The 21,306-nt window shown below is 35.8% G+C and overlaps 1 protein-coding gene across 11 annotated transcripts in view; it reads right to left on the bottom strand.

The window, feature by feature from the left end:
* celf6 (CUGBP Elav-like family member 6) overlaps nucleotides 1-21,306 on the bottom strand; it is a 195,648-nt gene that overhangs the window by 5,362 nt on the left and 168,980 nt on the right. For 8 of the 11 annotated variants that reach the window (XM_038302959.1, XM_038302951.1, XM_038302952.1 and 5 more), the window contains 3 exons: nucleotides 20,986-21,066; nucleotides 17,827-17,970; nucleotides 13,264-13,413 (listed from right to left, as the gene is read on the bottom strand). In XM_038302959.1, coding sequence (XP_038158887.1) covers nucleotides 13,286-13,413; nucleotides 17,827-17,970; nucleotides 20,986-21,066 — 353 coding nt within the window. In that variant the 3' untranslated portion in view covers nucleotides 13,264-13,285. Of the gene's footprint in view, nucleotides 1-5,133; nucleotides 5,206-13,263; nucleotides 13,414-17,826; nucleotides 17,971-20,985; nucleotides 21,067-21,306 lie in introns of all 11 variants that reach the window. The other 3 variants (XM_038302954.1, XM_038302960.1, XR_005282293.1) reach the window with 2 other exon arrangements.

The raw sequence follows: 21,306 nt of genomic DNA, 5'->3' as shown, positions 1-21,306 counted from the left end.
CAACAAAACCAACATAGCCATTAGTCACATAAAGCACTAACAGTCCCCTCTTTTGCATGCTATATGGAACATTTTTCCACATTTATGCGACACGAAAATCAATACAGTTTCAAATTGATCTGTTTTACATAGAAAAAAAAGAAAAAAGAAAAAAGATATTGCTGAAATTCTTCAAACATCAAGGAACCGATCTTCAAAAGGTTTGTAGGTTGTACATAAAAACTGAAAACCTGATAGTGTGCACAAGGTGTATATACTAACCACCTACAAAAGGCATATTTTTTTGCAATTTTCTTCATGGATATGCAGAACATCTGCAGATGACCAAATCACGCAAATTATTGGGAAGAGAATATACAAATACCATTCCTTTCCACAGGCAGAGAGATTTCTCAAATCTGAAATGGATTGCGAGTAGAGATTTTGACTATATTTAGCATATTTGACAGTCAGCTGCAGAAAAATGTCTGCACTCATTTTATTCAGAAAGAAACTTGTGGGCAGAATGACAAACAATGCAAACAGTTTATGTAAAGGTGAACATATTTCGACAGTCAGTACTAACAACGGTAGAATGGAATTTGCAGGTGAAATTATGTCTGCATTGGATAAAGAAATGCTGTAGAAAACAAATAATCTGTATGCAACAAAACCAAATGGAAAACCACCATAAATTTATCTTTAATAACAAGTAAGCTAAATATTAACAGCCGTAAGACAAGAAGAAATTAAAGTGGAAAGAAGAATACAACAAATTTTTCAGGTGCATCTAAAAATATGCACTGCTGTCTTGTGAGAAAGGGAAGTGTTTTTATTACATTATTTCTCTACACATTCTCTACACATTTATATTGTAAATAACTATTATTTTATGCAATATTTTTAGCTCTTCCAGGTTTTATGACTGATATTTAATCTTTTTTACTGTAATGTTTATTAATCACTGTTATTGTTGTCATTATTATTTTTATTATAACCCAATGGCTGCCCTCCCGATTCCCTAGAGTTTGAGTATCACACATAGTTTACTTATTTAAATAAGGTGATCAAAGCCAATAATATAATAGCATATTTAGTTTTCATTTTTATTAATTTGTTTGTTTATATTTGTTTAACAAGCATTTTGTACTCCTTATTTCAAATCTTCAAAGACTGGACCCCAGTTGTATCAGTTCACATTTAGTTATTCTTTATAGACTTGCATAAAACAATTGCACAGTTAAAACACTAAATTCCTAATATTTTACCGACTACAAGTAGGTGAGTCATCTCAAGTTGTCTGCACCTCTTGTGAGAGAACAGGGTAAGGAACTTTTATGACTCCTTATAGGGTGGCCTTAAGGGAAAGACAAACTGACTTGCAAATAAGGACCTTTTTCTTTGGGAATCTGGTAACTGCCAATTTTGAAACGAAATCAAAACATGTGTTATACAGTATGAACAAGAGCAAATGAGAAATCATTTTTTGGGTGAAATCCTTAAAGGAATAGTACACCCAAAACATGATTAGCCTTCATTTTCTACTCACCCCCATGCTGAACAACACTCTGGAGTACTTTTTTGATATCTCAAATGCATCTGGAGATCTGGGAGGCTTCTTGCTGTCTGCTGACATTCAAATAATGGAGGTCTATGGTGCCCGAGGCAGAAAGGTCCATAAAAGTCCACAAAAAACGTGTCAATATTCCTCCATACTGCTCGTCCAATGTATTCCAAGTGTCCTGAGTGGGTAGCATCCAGAATTTACTCGAAACAAAGTCATTTAGAATGTTTTTAGAGCATAAACAGTAGTGTATAGGATTTCCTGAAAGCGCGCACATGCGCGATCACGACGCTACGGAAGCCGGCAGACCAAACCAGCGCATTCAGCTCGGCAAAGAACTTATGCTCTTCCTCAACACTGAAGTCCTCAGACATTTTTCTTTTGTTGTTTCTTTCTTTGCACAGGTAAACAGCACATTTCTTCTTCTACGCTTGCATTATCGGCAGAGCAGACGCTGAATGCGCACTTTCATCTGGTTTGGTCTGCCGGCTTCCGTAGCGTCGTGAACGCGCATGTGCGCGCTTTCAGGAAATCCTATACACTACTGTTTATGCTCTAAAAACATTCTAAATGACTTCGTTTAGAGTACATTATGGATGCTACCCACTCAGGACACTTGGAATACATTGGACGAGCAGTATGGAGGAATATTGACACGTTTTTTGTGGACTTTTATGGACCTTTCTGTCTCGGGCGCCATAGACCTCCATTATTTGAATGTCAGCAGACAGCAAGAAGCCTCCCAGATCTCCAGATGCATTTGAGATATCAAAAAAGTACTCCAGAGTGTTGTTCAGCATGGGGGTGAGTAGAAAATGAAGGCTAATCATGTTTTGGGTGTACTATTCCTTTAAACTGCAGTGCAAAATATGTTCACCCTATGACATTTTGTTTCATATAAGCACAAACTTGAACATATTTTACTTGTGTTTTAGGTGATAGGCAACACAAAGAAATACATTCTTTTGAAATGGAAGGTTAAAGACATATGTCATATATTTCAGTCCATAAGGTTTGGTTATTTAAATAATTTCTATGTTTTATATTTATGTTTCTATAGACTTTTGCTGTACACAGAGAACCTCTCTGCATTGATTATTGTTATTAGGATCTTGCCATATTGGTAATTACTTACTTTTTCTTGTTTTTGTGTATTTCAACTGATTATCCTAGATCAGTATTAACATTTTTTCCTTCTGGTTTATTTCTTCTGTTAAAGTGCAGCACCTTGTGTCTTAAAAATATATACCATTCAGTCTCAGTCCCTCTTCTCCAGCTTTTCCACATTCCCCTGATAATTCTCACCTGAATACAAACCAATACTGATTTTCCAAGATCATTGCCTGTTATTTTTGTTAGGGGGGCAGTGCTTCATGTTCTGTTCTCCTGGTGTTTATTCTGTAAGATTATCGGTTAACTCCTCATTAAATCTGAAGCGACGCTGAGCTCAATTTTTTTCAAAATGGGCCACCAGGGGGCGATTGAGTGACCTCAGAAAGTGTATTTATTTATTAATTTTATTATTTATTTAATTATTTATTATTTTAGTATTTAATATTATTTTTATTTATTTATTGCAACATAATAAATGTATTGTACAAATATTATACTGATATTATACAAAATTGATAACTTTATCCAGGTGATGCTGTAGGTTTAAGGACATCATCATGTCTCAGGAAATAAGTTTTCAGGTCTTAATAAAAAAGCTAAAAGGTCTTAGATATTAGAAAAAGGTTGTCAGGTCTTAGGAAAAAAAAAACTGTCAAGTCTCAGGAAAAGATTGTAGATGTAATGTTTTTAGGAATGAAAGTTGTCAGGTATCAAGATAAAGGTAGTCAGATCTTAGGAAAAAAGTTTTCAGGTATGAGGCCAAAAGTTGCCAGGTTTAAAGAAATAAGCTTTCAAGTCTAAAACATTTTGACGACACACATAGCCAAATATGTGGGAAGCCCATGGTTTGAATTCCTGCGAAACTTTGGCATTCCAGAGGAGTACCTCACACAATATAACTACTTTTTTTTCAATAGTGTACCATCAATCTTATTGTGTGAAACTTAGATCCTTGAAGGCTGTCCAGACTCTCTTGCTGGAGCAGGCAGCCACATAAAGAGAGTCAGCATGATCATGCACAGGACATGATTTAAGAAATGGATAAAATCCAATGTGTAGAGAATAATATAATGTAACTTCTACTTACACTTGAACAGTATTCTTTGCCTGCTTGTAAAGTCTGGTTCAAACTATGTTTTTATCTGTAAAATTTTGTCTGAAACTAATCATTACACCTAAATAACAAAAATAAACAAACCATTTGCAGCAAAGTTCAACGTGTTTTAGTCTGAGAAAATGGTGTTTGGTATTTTATCTCACTGTAGTGTTATCAAAAGTTGATTTAAAGTCATATTTTGGGATGATGCACAGGTTTTCCTACACGGCACACAAACCTGAACAAGAGCTGCTGGCATTTATAATTAATGCAACAGCACGGGTTGGGTGGGGATGGTGTGATTGCATCATAGCTTAATGCATCGGGTACAGACCGGGCTTAACAGTCAGCAAAGGTATTGAAAGAACTTTACACAGTGAAGTTCTAAAAGGACCGTGCTCCTTGTAGATGCCAGTTAAAAGAGGCTGGATAAAAAATGAAGGAACAGACGATAAATCATCATACAAAACGCAGCCAGCACCTTGCATAGGCGGCAAGTTAGTGCATAATGTGAACCTAATGTTTTAATTAAATGGGACAAAAATGAGCACGAAAAAATCTATAAGCAGCACAAAAAAAGTGGAAGAATCACTGCTCCTAGAAGTTCAAAAAGACTTGAAAGTTCTGCTGCCATGCGAACATGAGTATAAATCACCAGAAACAAAGATTCATTATAATGGCATTGTTTATATAAAAGCATAACTGTTAGTATAGGTCAAAGTCCAGACATGAATTTATTTAAAGTCAAGTATTTAATTTTGATGTTGATACACTGTTTCCATAGCATCTGCCACTGTCTTTAGTTGTGTTGTTGATCAAATAACCTTTATACCTTTCAGCTGTAATTGTAGGAACAGTGGTTGCACAGTATTGTTATAGGGAGAATGCATATAAAGGATCTGCTGGATACTCAAACACATTCTGGCAGTTTCATATCTTAATAGCTGATGAGGAAATTAAGAAAAAGGTCTTTCTTGTTAAATTAAATTCAGGGTTTTGAGGAAATATAAAATTGTGGATATGAATGCAAAGAGAAAAAGAAATAAAACATACAGTACATGTATACACACAAACCCCACAAGAGGACATCATACACAGTACAATGGCACAAAGAGTTAAAGGCCACTTCCAGTTATAATCAACAAACCAACCAGTCAGCATGTCATTTTACAAGTACCAGCCAAGAAATTAATTGACTACTGCACTCCACAAACTGCAAAAAATACAATATAAAGTATATATATAATATATATATGAAAGGAGGGCAGAATATAAAGAGCAAGAGTTGAGAGATATCAATCAACGCCACGTCATGCAACGCAGTCACAGTCCCACCACATGACGTCATCCAAAAGAAAATGACACCATGGGTTCAACTTACAGCTGTGGGAACTTTCCCCCATGACAGATGTTGGTGGGGTGTGTGGTTATAGCGCAGAAAGGCCACCTCACACTGTGATTAGCCATGTCAGGTTGCCAGGTTGGTGGGTGTGGAAAAGAAGAAAGAAACAGTGGGATTTTCTTTTCCTTGGTCAGATTTCATAGCACCCAGTTTATGTTTGGACTCCACAGTCTGACCTATTCTACCTACCAAAATAATTAAGTTTATTAGCGATATTACCAGTAGCTGTAAAATAAGGACGCTAATATAGAGGCCACAGATGAAATGTATGGCATGTCAAAAAGATCTTTATTTGTGCTTCTGTACGGTGATAAAACATTGCCAAGCTAAAGACTTAAGCAGGTTAAAGGTTGAATTTATAATTATATTCACAAAGATAACCCTTATGGCAAAAATGCATATTTCAGAAACTTCAGTAATAGGATTTGCTTTGCATTGTTTGCAGTTAGGGAAGTTATATTGAGAGTGCTTCAGTGCTTTTTTGCATTAAGTTTATCTTTAAGACACAGAGTGGAATTTTAGAGTAGTGAGGCTCCTAAGACCAAAAGAGGGGAATTCTTTCTGATCGTGTTTTTAATTCAACTTCAAAGTAACATTGTTAGAGTCAGAGAAAACAGCAGCCTCTGTACTTATCTACATATTGAAGTTTTGAATTATAAAGACAGAAAAGGGAAAATCATAACTGAAGTTTTATCAAAGTTTGTCATAACTAATGCAGTTAGTAAAATGCGAATAAATGAAACAGCTGAACTTTGTGCATTGCAGCTTGTATCTCTAGTACTTAAAATTAAAGAATTCAAAACCAAAACAAATTAGTTGTTGCTTGTCTGCTTTTTAATGTGAATCTCTATTAATCGGAATATTATAAATTAATGTGCGGCAAAACTCAGCTGGGAGAAAGAAACTAATAATATTTAGATTTATTGCATTCAGAGTGTATTCCTAGCCTTTTTTCATTTTATAAATGATTATTTTAATTTCAAGTTTCTCAGAAATTCTTAATGTATGAGACTGATAATAAAAATAAAATGAAAACATTAACCCTTTATTTTAATAGTGAAATATAGGAGAACAAAGACATATTTTGATGTACTGTATGGTATAGATGCATTTCAAAAGCATGAAGTAATGATGATTCTACCCGTCATATTGACTACTGAACCAAAGTCTAAAAGCTTAGCTCTCTGGGGCTTCCCCTATGACCAGAATGGATCATTCTCAAATAAATCCCAGTGTACTTAGACGCCACACAGAAGAAATCAGTGTTATTGAATGTGATCCATACAAAGTCCTTGCAGACTTTTTTCAACACCTTTCTTCTCTGGCAGGCTTCCATATTTTTCCTTTCACAGCTTTTACATGTATCTTATACACTACCCAACCCATCCCCATACTCCGGAGAAAGTTTAAAAGCTTTTAAAAGCACAGATTCCGATCAGTATTTCACAGCTGGCTGGTCTATTCACCCGGAAATATGGCATCTGAAGAAGAAAAATATAATCGGATGTAAAGCGAAGGTAATGCTATGTTCAGACTGCACACAGCAGAAGCAGCAAAAAGTGTGCTGCTTCATTTTTAAGCTTGTACAAGTTTAGTTCTGACGCACCGCTGATGCATCTTTGCTGCTCTAAAAAGTAGTTTTTATATTTTTTAAGAGAGAAAGTCCGCCTGAAAACTTCATCTGTGCAGTAAGTTCATCAAGACTACGATCCTGCCTTCAAATATTATTTCGCCGTCTGAACCACTCAGACCCCTGTACACCAGCGGTGCTCTGTCACTGGGAATCCCGTTCAACAGCAGCCTCTGTCCTGGTCGCCACTTTGCAGTTTTCCGCTACTGTTTGCGGGGGCTGAGAGGTGTTTTTCATGTAGCAAAAGTTACATTTCCAACTCCAATAACTGCTGCTTTTGAAGCGCGACAGATGCGCAGAAGCTCATTAGCTGCTTCAACTGCTCATGATGGGCTGCTTCAGCTGCTCAGATGCTCTGCCCCTGCTGCTCAAAACACATTACAGGACCTTTTGCTGTGCCCTGATGCGCCTCAACCATTGAATACGGACAGCATCTTTGATGCAGGTACTCAATATGGCCACGCCTAGATTCAAATGTCTGTGATGTCAGCTTTAAGGCATCTACATGACGCTAAGTCCAATGTCTCTCCTCTTCCTTCTTATCCAAAGCCCATAGAGAAGCTATGATATTTATCTCAGGAAAGATTGCTGACCAATCAGGTATAGTGATAACATGGTTGTTAGACTCTTGGTTGGTACTTTTTTCAGTGTGGGCAGTATTTTCTGCTGAAAATGAAATCAACATCTCTGTCTCACTTTTGATGTGATAAAAGCAATGGGAGGTCTAAAATGAATTGGTAGAAGGCTGTGCTGACTTTGGATTGGAGCAGATAAGATGTTTTTTAACCTTTCTAGTTTAGTACTAGTTTAGCTTATTTAGGCCATAACATACCATTACTTTATTTAAAAAAAAAATATTAGTCTTATATAGTATTCTATCTTTGGGAAATAGACTTTAAGGTTTTCATTATCTATATACCATACTTCTTAGAATTAACAGAATTGTTAAATATTAAATAAATATTTCTTCATACTAATGAACTTTACAAAGTTAATGAACTTTCAATAATAATTTACAGTACATTGAGATATACCTGTAAGAGCTATCTCATATCTATAAATATAAGAACTTGAACTGTGACGAAAAAAATCTGAATTCACCATTTCCCTTAGAATGCTACCAGGCTTGATTTTATCTTCAAAAACTCAAATAAAGAACTGGTCTAATAACATGAAGGAAACATAAATTGGCTAAAATAGACAAAAGAGGATGGGAAACCTACATAAACACCCCAACAAGCACAAAAACAAATCTCTAGATGAAATATAAGAATTTTGTCATGGAAAATGGATTTACTTTTAAAGTACATCATAATGACTGCTCTGTCATCCAACATAGTCGCATTAAATGTACTATTTGTCCCTGTCACTGTGATAAATAAAACTCTATCATTTTTCTCCTCTTTGTGTGTCAGCTTTGAAAGCTTCTCTGCAATTAGCAGGACATAACTCTATTCAAAAAGCAGTAAGGGAACTGATAGAAGGTGCATCTATCATTATTGCATATGCCATTTCGTTGCTTTTAAAGAGGTACATCTAAAACAAGAAAGTGGTATTATCATGCATTTATTTATGGGTGAACTAAATCCAGGCTTATGTTATTGTAATGAAACGTAGTCCTGCCAGTTGGACTTTGAGAACATGCATCTATATTACTTTTGCACTTGGCAGATGTGGGTTGTAAACAGATGGGCAATGATTATTTGAATCAGTTCTGACGCTTCGAAATTAGTCTCTTCAGGGATGCTGATGTTAAGAGCAATTCACATCTATATTGGTATGTTTGAACGTTCATATTTTTTAGGGTTAAAATATAAATAAATAAAGGTTTCTATTAGCAAGTACCAACAGATCACCCAGTGGCTAACTGCATTGTGTTTAGTGTCTGTGGTAATTAAGCTAGCACCAGGTACTGTTGTGCTTGAAAGAAAAAATGTGCTGCCAGTAAAATAAATCGAAATTGACACAATCAATAGTAAATAAAATAAAAAAAATGGAAATGATTACTTCTATTACGGTATATATATAATATATATTCTCTCTCACTCTGTAAATATATGTGTATATATATATATATATATATATATATATAACCCAGTCTGATGGAGTTCCTGAGGTAAAATTATGCCGCGCAAAACTTTTAGGCAGTCACTGACAATTTGTTAATTCGGTGTTCATTTGCAGTCTTATAATTTGTCTGGGACAATTTGTTTAAAAAAATTTTTTTTAAACAGAAATTCTAAATCATGCCCTGTGATAGATTGGCAAACTGTCCAGGTTGTACCCCGCCTCTCGCAGGTTGCTGGAGATAGGCACAAGCACTCCTCATGACCCGAGCAGGGATAGGCTTGATGAAAACTGGATGGAAATTTAAAATCAATATTTTCTTTTGCTAAAAAAGAAATATATATATCAATCTAACAAGGCGAGTATATATATATTTGTTCATATTGCTTAATATACGTTGCTCTTGACCAGAGGTCATGGATTAGCGGACCGGTGTCTGGATCCGGACCTAGCTGCTCGCTAATCCGGACCCAACCTGATTTCAAACATTTATAAATTACTGCATGTTGCAGTGTGTAATTTCACTTGTGCCGCGTCTCCTGTTTGTACGTTAAAGCCCTCCGGGACAAGGCTGCACGTGCTGCCAATTAGCCAATGAGCTGTGTCAGTCTGGGCTGCTGCTGCTACTTTTAGACACAGCAGCCAAACCTGTGGCAAGCCAGGCAATGGGAAAGAAGGAGAAGATGAGAAAAACTGAAAGAAAGTGTGGACTGCTGCAAGAACTGCGACGAACTGGTGAAAGAAAAGTGAAATGGCATGATCAAAGATGACCCTGCACATTTTGAGTATGTTTGGCTCAACCTACTGCTGTGAAGCAGGATTCTCCACCATGAACATATTCAAAAATAAATATCGATCCAGGCTCATAATGAGCACCTTGATGTGTGCTTGAGAAAGACTTTGTCACCATTCAAACCCAGGGTTAAAGTGTTTAAGGGCAGCTTATAGCCCAATTCTCTCATTAAGCCAGAAAAAAGAAAGAAGAAAAATAAATGGTCAGTTCAGGCGTTTATTTATATATGTGAATCAGGAAATTCTCTCTAAACCAAACTTAAAGATTGTTCTCTACTTAAAAAAGCACTTTAGATTTTAAAATGGAAAAATTTAATAAAATTTTTTATTTTTTTTTATTTAAAAAGTCAGTGCATAATATGGATGCATAAAAAAACATTTTTTTTCAGTGTTAAATTCTGTTTAAAGTAACAGATTACAATTAAAAATGTCTCCAGACCTTTACTGATTGTTGATTTTCTTTATTCGGACCCCGCTGATTTTTAATTGGTGAGCCCTGCTCTAGGCACTACAGAGTGCCAATTTATTAGGAAATATTTGCTGTTTTTTTCAATGCAGCAGAAAGACACCTTCCTCCCCTGCAACACCACCAATGGATCCAAAATTTCCCACAATGCCCTTTAAAAAGTTGAGTACATCGACGGTCACTAGACAGGCAGATATAACTTGGAATGCTTTGCAAGAGCTCTCCTCGCAAAACATCAATGAGATTTGTTTTGGGGGCAAGAGAGAACAAACATGGCTCAAGCACCATGCAAGAAGCCATAGTCACATGACCAATGGGGAGCTAAAAGTAGTGGTCATCTCTACAAACCGTAATTTAACTGAGTGGAATATAGTCCCTGCTCTATATGCTGATTGAAGAGTTAGGGCCAACATTTGGACACAGCCTTAGAAATTAGCCAGAAAAAAAAAAACGAACAAAAAAAACTGCCTGTGTTATCGTGCAAATAAGGTACTACAACAACCACTTAGTGTCATCTCGAAGAGAATTTATCCCATTCTGCCTCAAATTGCTACTCGTCGACTGAAGATAATGTCCATGTTGTTGTCAGATAGACACAGCACACTGAAGGTAGGTAATTCTTTGAGGGTGTGGGTAATGACAGCTCTACATAGATTGGTCATGCCCACTTGTTTCCCTGGACAGGGAGGGATCGATGCTCAGACAGAAGATTTCTTGAAGATTTTATAACGATTATGTAGACATCCATGAGTAAAGCAGAATATCACTTTAAGGATGATTTTGGTGAAGGAATAATGTAAACAGGGGTGCTGGCAGGAATTTGGGGCCTGTGAAAGACATTGTTATAACATCTAAAGCCACAGATGTTTTTTCAACACTGCCTTGTACACATTTTCTTGTTTTTTTTATTCTTTGTCACTATGTCAAGTGACGTGTGTCTGGCTCTAAAGTTCTGGTACTAGAAAAATGCTCGGGTCGGGTCTGAGGAAGAAACCATTTCTGGTCATTTCACAGGGTGTGCTGGTCAATATATTCATGCTTTGTTTTATCATTTACTGCTGAAAAAATAGTGAAACCACAAAGATAATTTATTTTGCTGTTGAACTTTTCATATTGGAAATACTTATATAGCGGAACATATTTTTTGGGCGCCCCCTCAGTCATGAGCCCTTGGAATCTTCCTAACTTTTCACACCCCCCCCCATACAGTGCCCCGTAATGTAATAACAGTTAAAAGCTCGAGAAAGTTTATTTTGCCTAATAAAGGCCCTTTACATTTATGAAGGTCAGCATTATCCAACAAAATTAGCCATTAATCGATGCAGTTAGTTAATTTTCTGTTGAGGATGTTTGTTCTTTATCTAATTATCTTTTATTAGACTGCTGCAGGCATTCTTTATTTAAATGTACCTTAAAGTTTATTTTAGTATCATAAATATAGATTAGCTGAGTACACTAAAAAATACAAAAATAAAATAGCATTTTATCATATAATCAACATCTTTAAAATCTGCATCCATTTGCTTGGTCAACTCAGTTAGAAACCAAAGACATTTTCAGTGTATACAAAGGTTAGCCTAAACACAACAACTCAAAACTACTAGTTTGTCGTCACAGTGTACACTTCAAATATGATAAAATTTAAAAAGTATTTTACCTTTTTAAATCTAATTAGCAACAATACAAGTGCCAAAGTCAAACATGGTAGTAATCTAATCCTGTGACTCCTTAGGTATGGGTTGTTGCTGTCTGTTCTCTCGTAGAAACAAAAAAATGGGTACACTACAACTGCAGCTGTGAATCAATATCTTGGTTTAATTGCTACTGATCATTCAGAGATTTTAAATGTCTAATGATAAGGTAGATGATTCAGAATAAAAAAAAATAAATACATGCTATTTTGATCATGACACTGTATTAATGAGATGTAAACTGCAAAATTCTAATATTGCCGGTTTACGTTTTACACAGTATTTAGCAGAAGAATAGAAATTAACAAATGTATTTATGTAATTCAATTAAGTTGACATGTTCACCCTTAGAAAAGTATTCATGAATATTTAAAAAGCTATATAGATTATAATTACTATACTTTTTGTTGTTGTTTTCGAATTAATATTGATATAATAATAAAAATATAGGTTAACTAATTTGGGGGCAAAATTATAGTTTAAAAATTGCTTAACATCATATAATGTTTATCTACTTTTGGTCAACTTATCTTGATCAGCAAACTAATTATGATCTTTCAAGGTCTGAGGTTCCTCTTTGCCACACCATATCTCCTAACGTAAAATCCATATGAGTGGAAAAAAAGCATTAACTCTGACATAAATGTTATGCCTGGCTCTTTGAAGGGAAAGAATTTTGCCATTAAATGTTACAACCTACAGCTAAATACTATAGATCTATTGCCTAAGCTTTACCAATTAGACAGATAACGATTCAGGCCTACAACTGTGTCTCCCCAGAGCCCCATCCAGGTCCAAATTAAATTTGAAAAATTAAACAAGATACTACATCTTTTTTTGTGAAAAAAACTAACTTGGAAAAAAGTCTCCACAGTGTTTTAGTGTAAATAGGCAATTAAATGGAGAATAACTGCATGCTACCTAAAATTAAACCAACTCATTTCAAATGTTATGACTGCTAATTCAGAACATAAAAACACTAGTTTAGATCTTAACCAAATACATAATTTTTGCAGTAGCTGATGATAAATACGCAAATTAATAAGTAGAGGACTTGACAAATCAATGACTGCATACATTTTCGGTAATTTAATATATTTTTAGTAATCCCCTTTTTTTAGCCTTCAACTATGAAGGCTAATTATTGCCATTTTTACTAAACTAAAACCTCCAAAATTGGCCTCCCTTGGAGAAGTTGCTATAAATGATGAAAGTAAGTACTCAAGTAAATAATTAGATAAAAGTTTGCTTAGAATATATAAAACCTAATACCACTGAAGCAAAACTGTCTAAAAACAAAAATGTACCCAATAATAATTGGTTATGATTTCACTTGAAAGACTGAATGCCAGCAGATTCACACAAGCTATTATTGGAGATCAATAAATTAATAAAATACTAACTTCATGTGATGCTTTTCACTGTTCAATGGTACATTTCATACACCACAAGTAGTACTTTACCTGTTAACGGACGGCAAACGAGTCAGTAAGGTCGGTTGGCATCCTTTGGCCGTTTTAGCTGCACCTTCAGCCTCTTCATGCCTATCTGGAAGCCGTTCATGGCCTGTATAGCGGCCTGAGCACTGGACGGGTTATCGAAACTCACAAAGCCTGAGGTAAAGCCATGGAGTTGAAAAGAGATTAGATGCAAAGGGGTTTTTTTGGGAGGGGGTGGCGGAAGAGGGAAAGATATGAAAACAAAAGACAAATTAGAGGAACAAAGCACAGAAAAAACCCTTTTAACTTTAAACAATAGCAGAACAAGAGGGTTTTGTTTTGTCTTTTTTAAAAGATTAATTTAAAGTATTTTAATAAAAAAAGATTGCATAAATCCCAAATACCAATATCATGGGTATTAGAAATCAAAGGAATAACAGTTATTTGTTACTTGTTTTAATTTGGAAAAGATAAAACTTTTAAAGAGTAGAGCCAACAAAAAAATTTCATGTCTAGCTGTGTATTTGTAGACAAAGTAGCTTCTATAACCTGACTGTTGGAGCCTTACAAGAATTGCATTTCTCTCTGAATATGTGTTTTTATTTTATGTGTGGAACTGAGCATCTATCTAAGTAAAGAGCAGAGGGCACAAGGTTGTGATGAGATGCTTGGAGCAAGGTGTGTAGGACGGAGGTGCCTGCTGCTTGCAGTTATCACTGAGGTGCTGAGGCAGAGTGAACCAACAGCTGCCCCCGCCGGGACTCCTTGCCTGCTCTTATCAGACACCTCTGTGATTGACGGCCAGAATTTTCCACCTGCCAGCTGATTTGATCACACTGCTATGGGTCCAATTTAATTTGGGGGAGAGGGCAGTCTTTTGTCAGTGTAGGTGAGATAAGGCTGCTGCTTTTACAAACCCTTTAAACAAACTGAACAGGAAAGGGTGTGTCAGTTGGTAGAGATCCCAGTCCTACACATGCACACACACGGATACACACACAATCCTCAAAATGTAATGAATATGCAGATTTTACTTTAACATCCTTTAGCAAAAATAATTATATAAGTCTGAAGGTCAAAAGGCAGGAAAATGTAATGCAATGTACATAAGATTAAATGTAATGTAAACAGTTTCAGTTGGCTTGTGGAATTTGCCGGGTACATTCTGTAAGAGGTAATTTTTGGGATGTTGTGAAGAACAAAAAATATCATGGCTTTAATAACGGTAAGTTTACCATGGCCTGCTTCAAATTAAACCTCCCAACCAATGACTTGGTTCCAGTATCCAACTGAGATATTAGTCTTGTAGTCCTGTCAACAATACATTTCTAAGAAAACAATTGTTATCCATGACTTGTTTTTTTTCTTTTTACATTTCCATATTATGCACCAATTAATGATTAACTTATTGAAGTTTTACATGACTCAATTGTGATTTTTTTTGTGTTCTATTTTGTTTTTTATTTCTCCAAAACTACAAGCATATTATTAAAAAGTTTAATCTTAACTGTCACAATAAAAACATATACTCACCTAAATATTTGCAAACTGATTCTGATGCTTTACATGTCTGGGGAATATATATATACCTGCACACTAAGTACATAGATCTTTTACTTTATCATATTTAGATTTTCTCTGTGCACACCCGTTCTCTGAAACTCCTTTCAGATAATTATCTCACATATCCTTGAAGTGTTTTTCACTTTTGCTAAAGAGAAATCAGATTTTTTCAGTAAAGATATAAGTAATACATAAGCTTTTTTTTACCGTAATATTTTTTTGAAATGGTGCTAAAATGCATACATAATAATTAGTGGTCCTATGTTGAAATATTCTCTTTTTAGATGTCAGATTTCTATGATATGAGGCAAACACTTTTACTATCTTATTTTTCACATTCAGTATATGTAATGAAGGACTCCTTTTTGTGTAACTTTCATTGTTTTACTCTTTTTTTAATGCAAAGCTTTTAACTTTACTAAAACATTTGGTTTAAAACAATATTTGCCAAGTTCATTGATTCCTAACAACTTTGAATAAGGTAAGTTTATTGTTCTTTTTTTTTCTTTTTGATGATAGGGCCCCAGAGCATTTTCTATTTAAGGGGAAAATAAACAAAATGAAAATTGAAGAACATAGTTTAAATAAATGCTATTTGTTATTTGCTTTTTAACAAATGGTTTGATTACTCTCTATATCTGCAGTGAGGAGGTCACTTTTTGACCCCATTCTTGTTGACTGATAAACAGTGAAAGTAGGCATATGTTCAGTGGAGAACACACACAGTGAATGAGAGAGAGCCTTTCCTGAGATGGACAGATGAGAAAGGTGAGAAGAAGAGGGAGAGAGTTTCAGATATGCCATGACGAAGAGAAACTGATAGAAAGCCAATGATGGGAAACGCTCTCTCTCCCCCTCTCTTTCACTCTGTCTGGCCGTCTCCTGGGTTGTGCTGTCCAACTGAATCAACAGCAAGCTCCCCACCAGTCTATTATTATCTCTTTAAGCCCAAGGATCCCACCTGTGCCACCTCCACCCTGATGAACTGGTGTAGTGAGTGGGAGAAAAAAAACAAGCAAGGGGGGGTCTGGGTTCTGTTGAGTCCTCTAGTTAGAGAGATTTGAATTTAGATTATTTTCTGTGATATGCCAACAACCATGTCAAATATATTGGACAAAAATGTTTCAGTTACTTTTTTTGTGGCTAGATCAATTGGGATCCAGAACCATAAATTGACACTTTTATTCTACTCATTAATTGCAGATCAACCACTTATCACAGAGGTCCGTTCCCGATGGTCATTTCTATGAGAGACAGGTAATTAAACAACTATGTAATAATTGCCCAAGTAGATATAATTATGTCCTACGTATCACTGCACATGGTATCCCGTTAACAAATATGCTGATTTAGATTAAGGCAGAATACAAGAGAATTGTCAACACAGACCTACTGGGATGTTTTCTTAATGGGCATGACAGCTGAGCAGCAAACGCTGCAGGCTTTTTACAAAGCAGTACCAAGGTATGGAAAGAAGGAGACATTCAAAAGCACTTTAGATAGCCTTGTGAATGAAGTATGTAGATAAAGTTGGTACAAGAAATTTAGGCACCATTTGTTTTGTTTTGTTTTTCTTTTGATTTTAAAGCAGACTTCTTTATGTTGTAGAACACCATTAGGAAGAGAAAGGCTTCCTCTCTGCTTAGTCTGCCAAACTACTAATCAGTTATACAGTAGAACCATCTAAATAAGCTTTGTAATGCAGAATCTTTAGTGAATATACTGTAAATTTTAATCATTTTTTATGGTGTGTGGATATGTGTCTTTCTGTTTGGCTAAATGGGAACTCTTGTCTTACTTCTCCAGCAATGTCAGGTCCATTTTTGTAAAGAAAAGACTGTTTCCAGGTCCTCATAAATTATTAGGCAAGGGGTTAGGTTAAGGGTTAAGGTGTGAATTGTGTTCAGTTTAGGGTTGAGGTATGGTATGCGCTGGCAATGTTTAGGCTTGGGTTATTGTCAGAATTAGAAAAAGTTGAAAATGGCTTAAAATCAATGGCAGTTAATGGTAATCAACACATGGTCTTCACTACGGTACATACAAAAAAAAAAGAAAGAAAGACACTAGTGTGTGTATATGTGCTAAAGCATGCATGCAGAGTTTGCTGTGGGCCACTTACATTGCATTTAGTGTATTACCTGATACAGATGGCCCACAGTATGTGTCCAATTCTTAGAATCACAGTATAATACCAGTGCAAAACAACGGTAACAGGTTTTGGTTTTGGAAAATCCAGATATGGGACTTTAAACAAATGCAGCACCACAAAACTACTTGGATTGTAACTATGCCTTTGGGCAATGGCACTTTTAGTTACTGAGAAGTTTTAAGGCACATGTTGAGTGTCTGGAAGAAGTAATGAAGGGAAAGCAACTTGAGCTGCTTAAAGGCTGTGACAGCGGTGAGCCAGATGCCATTCTACATGTTGTCTTTGATGTGACAGTTGTTGTTGAAGACACTTTTTTTTCACTAGGATTACAGATATTGCACCCTCATTGGCCAAGTTACGGGTGTCATCTACTGAATGAATTTATAATATCTAAATCTGATTAAGTATTTTAGTCACTTTAAAGAATATTGACTAAGATCAAAAGAGCCCTGATCACATGGACTGAGAAAGTCTAAAAGAGAAGAACCCTGAGGTTTAATTTAATCAACATTGTTCATGCAGACTTTGTTAATTCATTAATATAAATGTACTTCGAAATTTGGGTGTAATCATTTAATTAAACAGTTTTTAACTGCTAAAACACTATGAGAAATTTTTCTGTTATAGCTTATAATTTTATACATTTTCAAAAATAAATGTAATTTTTGTATTAGGAACATTAAATAAAAACAACAAATGCAGGGAACTGAGAAGCATGTGGACTTGCAGGTTGATTTTGAACAATATAAAAGAAATGCGAGGTATCATCAGAGAAAATTTTCTAAATCTAACCTTTCACAATGAGATATCATTAAAAAATTAGGATCAATACTTGTTTGCTATTTTTATATGATCACCACATCTTTTTGACTCACCAAAACATTTGCTCTGATTGGTGGCTCGGTCAACAAAGACTTTGGCAGAGATGACATTGCCAAAAGGAAGGAACATTTGCATGAGCTCGGCGTCTCCAAACTCCTGGGGCAGGTGGTAAATAAACAGGTTGCAACCTTCCGGCCCTGGTGATGAGAGAAACACAGCAGGACGGTTATATGGAAGCATAAACAGGAGATGCCCAGTGAAAGATTGACTTAGTCTAACACCAATGCCTGAAAAAAAAAATAATCCAGCAAAATTATCAAGAAAAAATTGCAATAATTTGTAAACTATTTTGTTACACCTCATAAAATGCAAAGATAAAACTTCTAGGCATTTGTCAGAGTAATGTTGAATGAAATGTAATATTTTTCTACACAACAAAGTTACAACAATAACCTGTGGCATTTCACTTAACTGTCTAAACAATTATATTTGGTTAGTTTATTAGAAGATTTGCCGGTAATAGTAAAACACAGTAAGCTTCTTGGTTAAAGTAGCGCTTTGTAAGTTTCGACTCAAGCATTCGCTTAATGTGAGATATATTAAATCCGTTTTCACGTCAACAAATGCAGTACTTGATCTGTGCAGAGGCCCTTTGACCCGCCTGAGCTCAACTTATGGTTAAGCTCAGGTGGTATATATATATATATATATATATATATATACACCATACCTGTACCATACCTATTGGTTTGAAGAGAGAAAAACCTGACTGAGACATTGCTGATGTAGAGGACCACCTGTTTGAACAAAAATAACATTTTGTCCAAACAGGTGACAAGTCGGAAAGAATTTGACAAAATTCAGTCAATTTAATTGTGTATTTGTGTATTTAATGTTATCCCCCTCCCTGATGTCATTTTCTTTTTCATATTTTTTGTTGAATAAGTTAAGATGCATGTTAACAATGAAGTTGGGAGGAAATTTGAATTCATTAATGATGTAATATTTTTAAAGAAATGAACACAATTTTTTGACACACTGTGGTTGACGGTGTAGACGGAAAAATAAGGAGAACAACAGAAAAAGCAAAAACACCAGATGTTGATTGAAAGGAAAAAGCTTAGACAGTTATTGGGAGAGTGAGGCACTGAGACACAGAGAAAGGAGGCAGAACACACATTAAGACATGAGCCAAGTTTTTGCTCCAATTACTGTGTGACAGTAGGCCTGTCTTCCAATCTCTCCCCATCCCTGCATACTCATCTACCCAGCTGCCACATTTGTGCTGGCCAATCTGGATAAAGGCAGGAATGAACTGGAGGGAAACAGAGAGAGGGAGAGAAAGATCACGAAAGCCAGCCATGGACACGGTGGAGGGGGAGGGCGGCAACTTGATGGACTCAGGGACAGTAAGCTCTGAGCTGGCTGGTTGTCTAAGTTTCTCTCCTGTCTCATTGCTCAGGGTGATAGCATGAAGAGATGAGACTGGGTCTGGTGAGAAAGCTGATAAGAGGGCTGCAGCGGTAGCTGGCTGTAGTGCCACTATGCCTCAGCATGATAAAGGACACACACACACACACGCACAGAAATACAGACAGAAAGAAGGGAGCAACTCATATACTTAGTTTTCTAATAGGTAGAAGGTGAAGTTCTTTTTATAATGGTTTAGGTTTATCATACTAGCTAAGTATAAAACACAACATGATTTGTTTAGAAAATCACAAGTCCCCTTTATGCCGTCCTTTCTCATAAATGGATGTAGTCTCGAAAGTTAGCTATCTTGTTCATTTATAGTTGTGGACCGAATAAAAAATGCATGAATGATTTTTTTTTTTTTTACTTGCCTAAGGTGTTAAGCTGTAATTAAGTTTTGTATGAGAAAGAATGAACAGATGAAACAAACGATGATGTATTGCATGCATTTACTTGCAGAGGCACAAAAACAGAAAATAGAAACATTTAGTCCAATAAAGGTCCAAATTCTCTTAAGGAAATAATATAATTATGAAGAAATATTTTTTGTATAAACTTTTAGTCTTTGATATATGTTCAAAAATATGTTTAGGCTTAATGGACTATATTTTCCATTTTAAACTTCCTCCAGTCAAAATATGTACCTTTTTTGAATATTTCAGCAAAATCTGACCCTTACTTTATTAGTTATTTTGAAAACAGACACACCAAAAGCGATGAAAACATAACCTGCTTGGCTGAGGTCAAAACCACAACAGTGGTTTCTATGGTTAAAGTTGCATTGTTTGTTTTAGAAGGATTTTCTTCGTTGAATCTTTCATAAATGCTGACTGACATGCTGCTGAAACTGTTTGCATTGAGGGAAAGATGGAAGCTGAGATTTGACTGTTTCTATGTAGGATCAGATGTACCTTGTTAAATGGCAGGGCAGAAGATATGGCAGTGGACTGAGACAGACTGGGACAGCATCCAAAACTCAGTGGAGGCTTGAACTCAGACAGGCTACTGGATAAGCCAAAATAGCTCGCTCTGTGTGGCCATGAGTGTAGCTGTGTCTCTGTTAGTAATAGTATGAAGTCTATTGTGTTGCAAAAGTATGAAACAGTGAAATACTTATGCAAAGCAATTAGATATTCCTGAAGAATGTGAATTATTTCCATATAAAATTACTGCAGCTAGCCAAGTGAGGCACTTTGTGTAAAACTTTTAACCTTGGATGCATTCTCAGTACTAACAACTTTTCCTTCAAGCAATCCTTAAAAATACTAAATTTCTATTCATGATGAATATTCATCTCACTCTATGCTGTCTCACTTAATCATACAGTTGAATAATTAAGACTGACGAATGCCGTCAGAAAGAATGATTTACCATCAAAGTATATTCTATGCTTTATTACATCTTATGCAATGGCATAAGACTGCATAGGAATAGTAACAAATGATTGTGCATGCAGCTAATTAATCTGATGAATATTTATAACCACTTAAACACATTGTAATGGACTGATTAAGCAGTCCAACACTGTGAGTTTGAATTAGTGCAGTTTTTGAATAATGACAGAGTAACTTTCCATCTCAGTGCTAATGTTCTTTTCTTTAAATGGGGAGCCTTTTTCTCACATTTTCCCTAACCAGATTCCCCCCTCCTTCACTAATTCAAAGCAGTGAAGCTACATTAGAATGGAACATGGCAATTATCACCTTTTATCTTGGGTGGGCGCGCTTGCTCGCTCTTACCTTCCCTCTGTTGCTGGGGAATGATGGTCGGTTGCTGGGGGAACGCTTGGCTGATTGGCGCATAGGCGGCAGGGTAGGCTGCTGTTGCAAAGGGAGAACCAGAGAGGAATTTTTCACATCTTCATTTTCATATTTGACACAACAAAACTCAAATCATTATTCCATTGTTCATTCGGGTCCTGAAGACATCGCATAAATAAATTGCATTATGACTGGAAGCCAGGGCTCATTTGTCTGGTGGATCACCACACATAAAGAGTGGTTAAGGGGGAGTGGGATGCAGTTCAACTAAGCGAAAATACAATAAAGGAAGTGGAATTA

The sequence above is a fragment of the Cyprinodon tularosa genome, unplaced genomic scaffold, assembly GCF_016077235.1.
Source record: "Cyprinodon tularosa strain WSP-4 unplaced genomic scaffold, ASM1607723v1 ctg50, whole genome shotgun sequence".
NCBI classification, from domain to species: Eukaryota; Metazoa; Chordata; class Actinopteri; order Cyprinodontiformes; family Cyprinodontidae; genus Cyprinodon; species Cyprinodon tularosa.
This window is presented reverse-complemented; position numbering and strand designations above follow the sequence as displayed.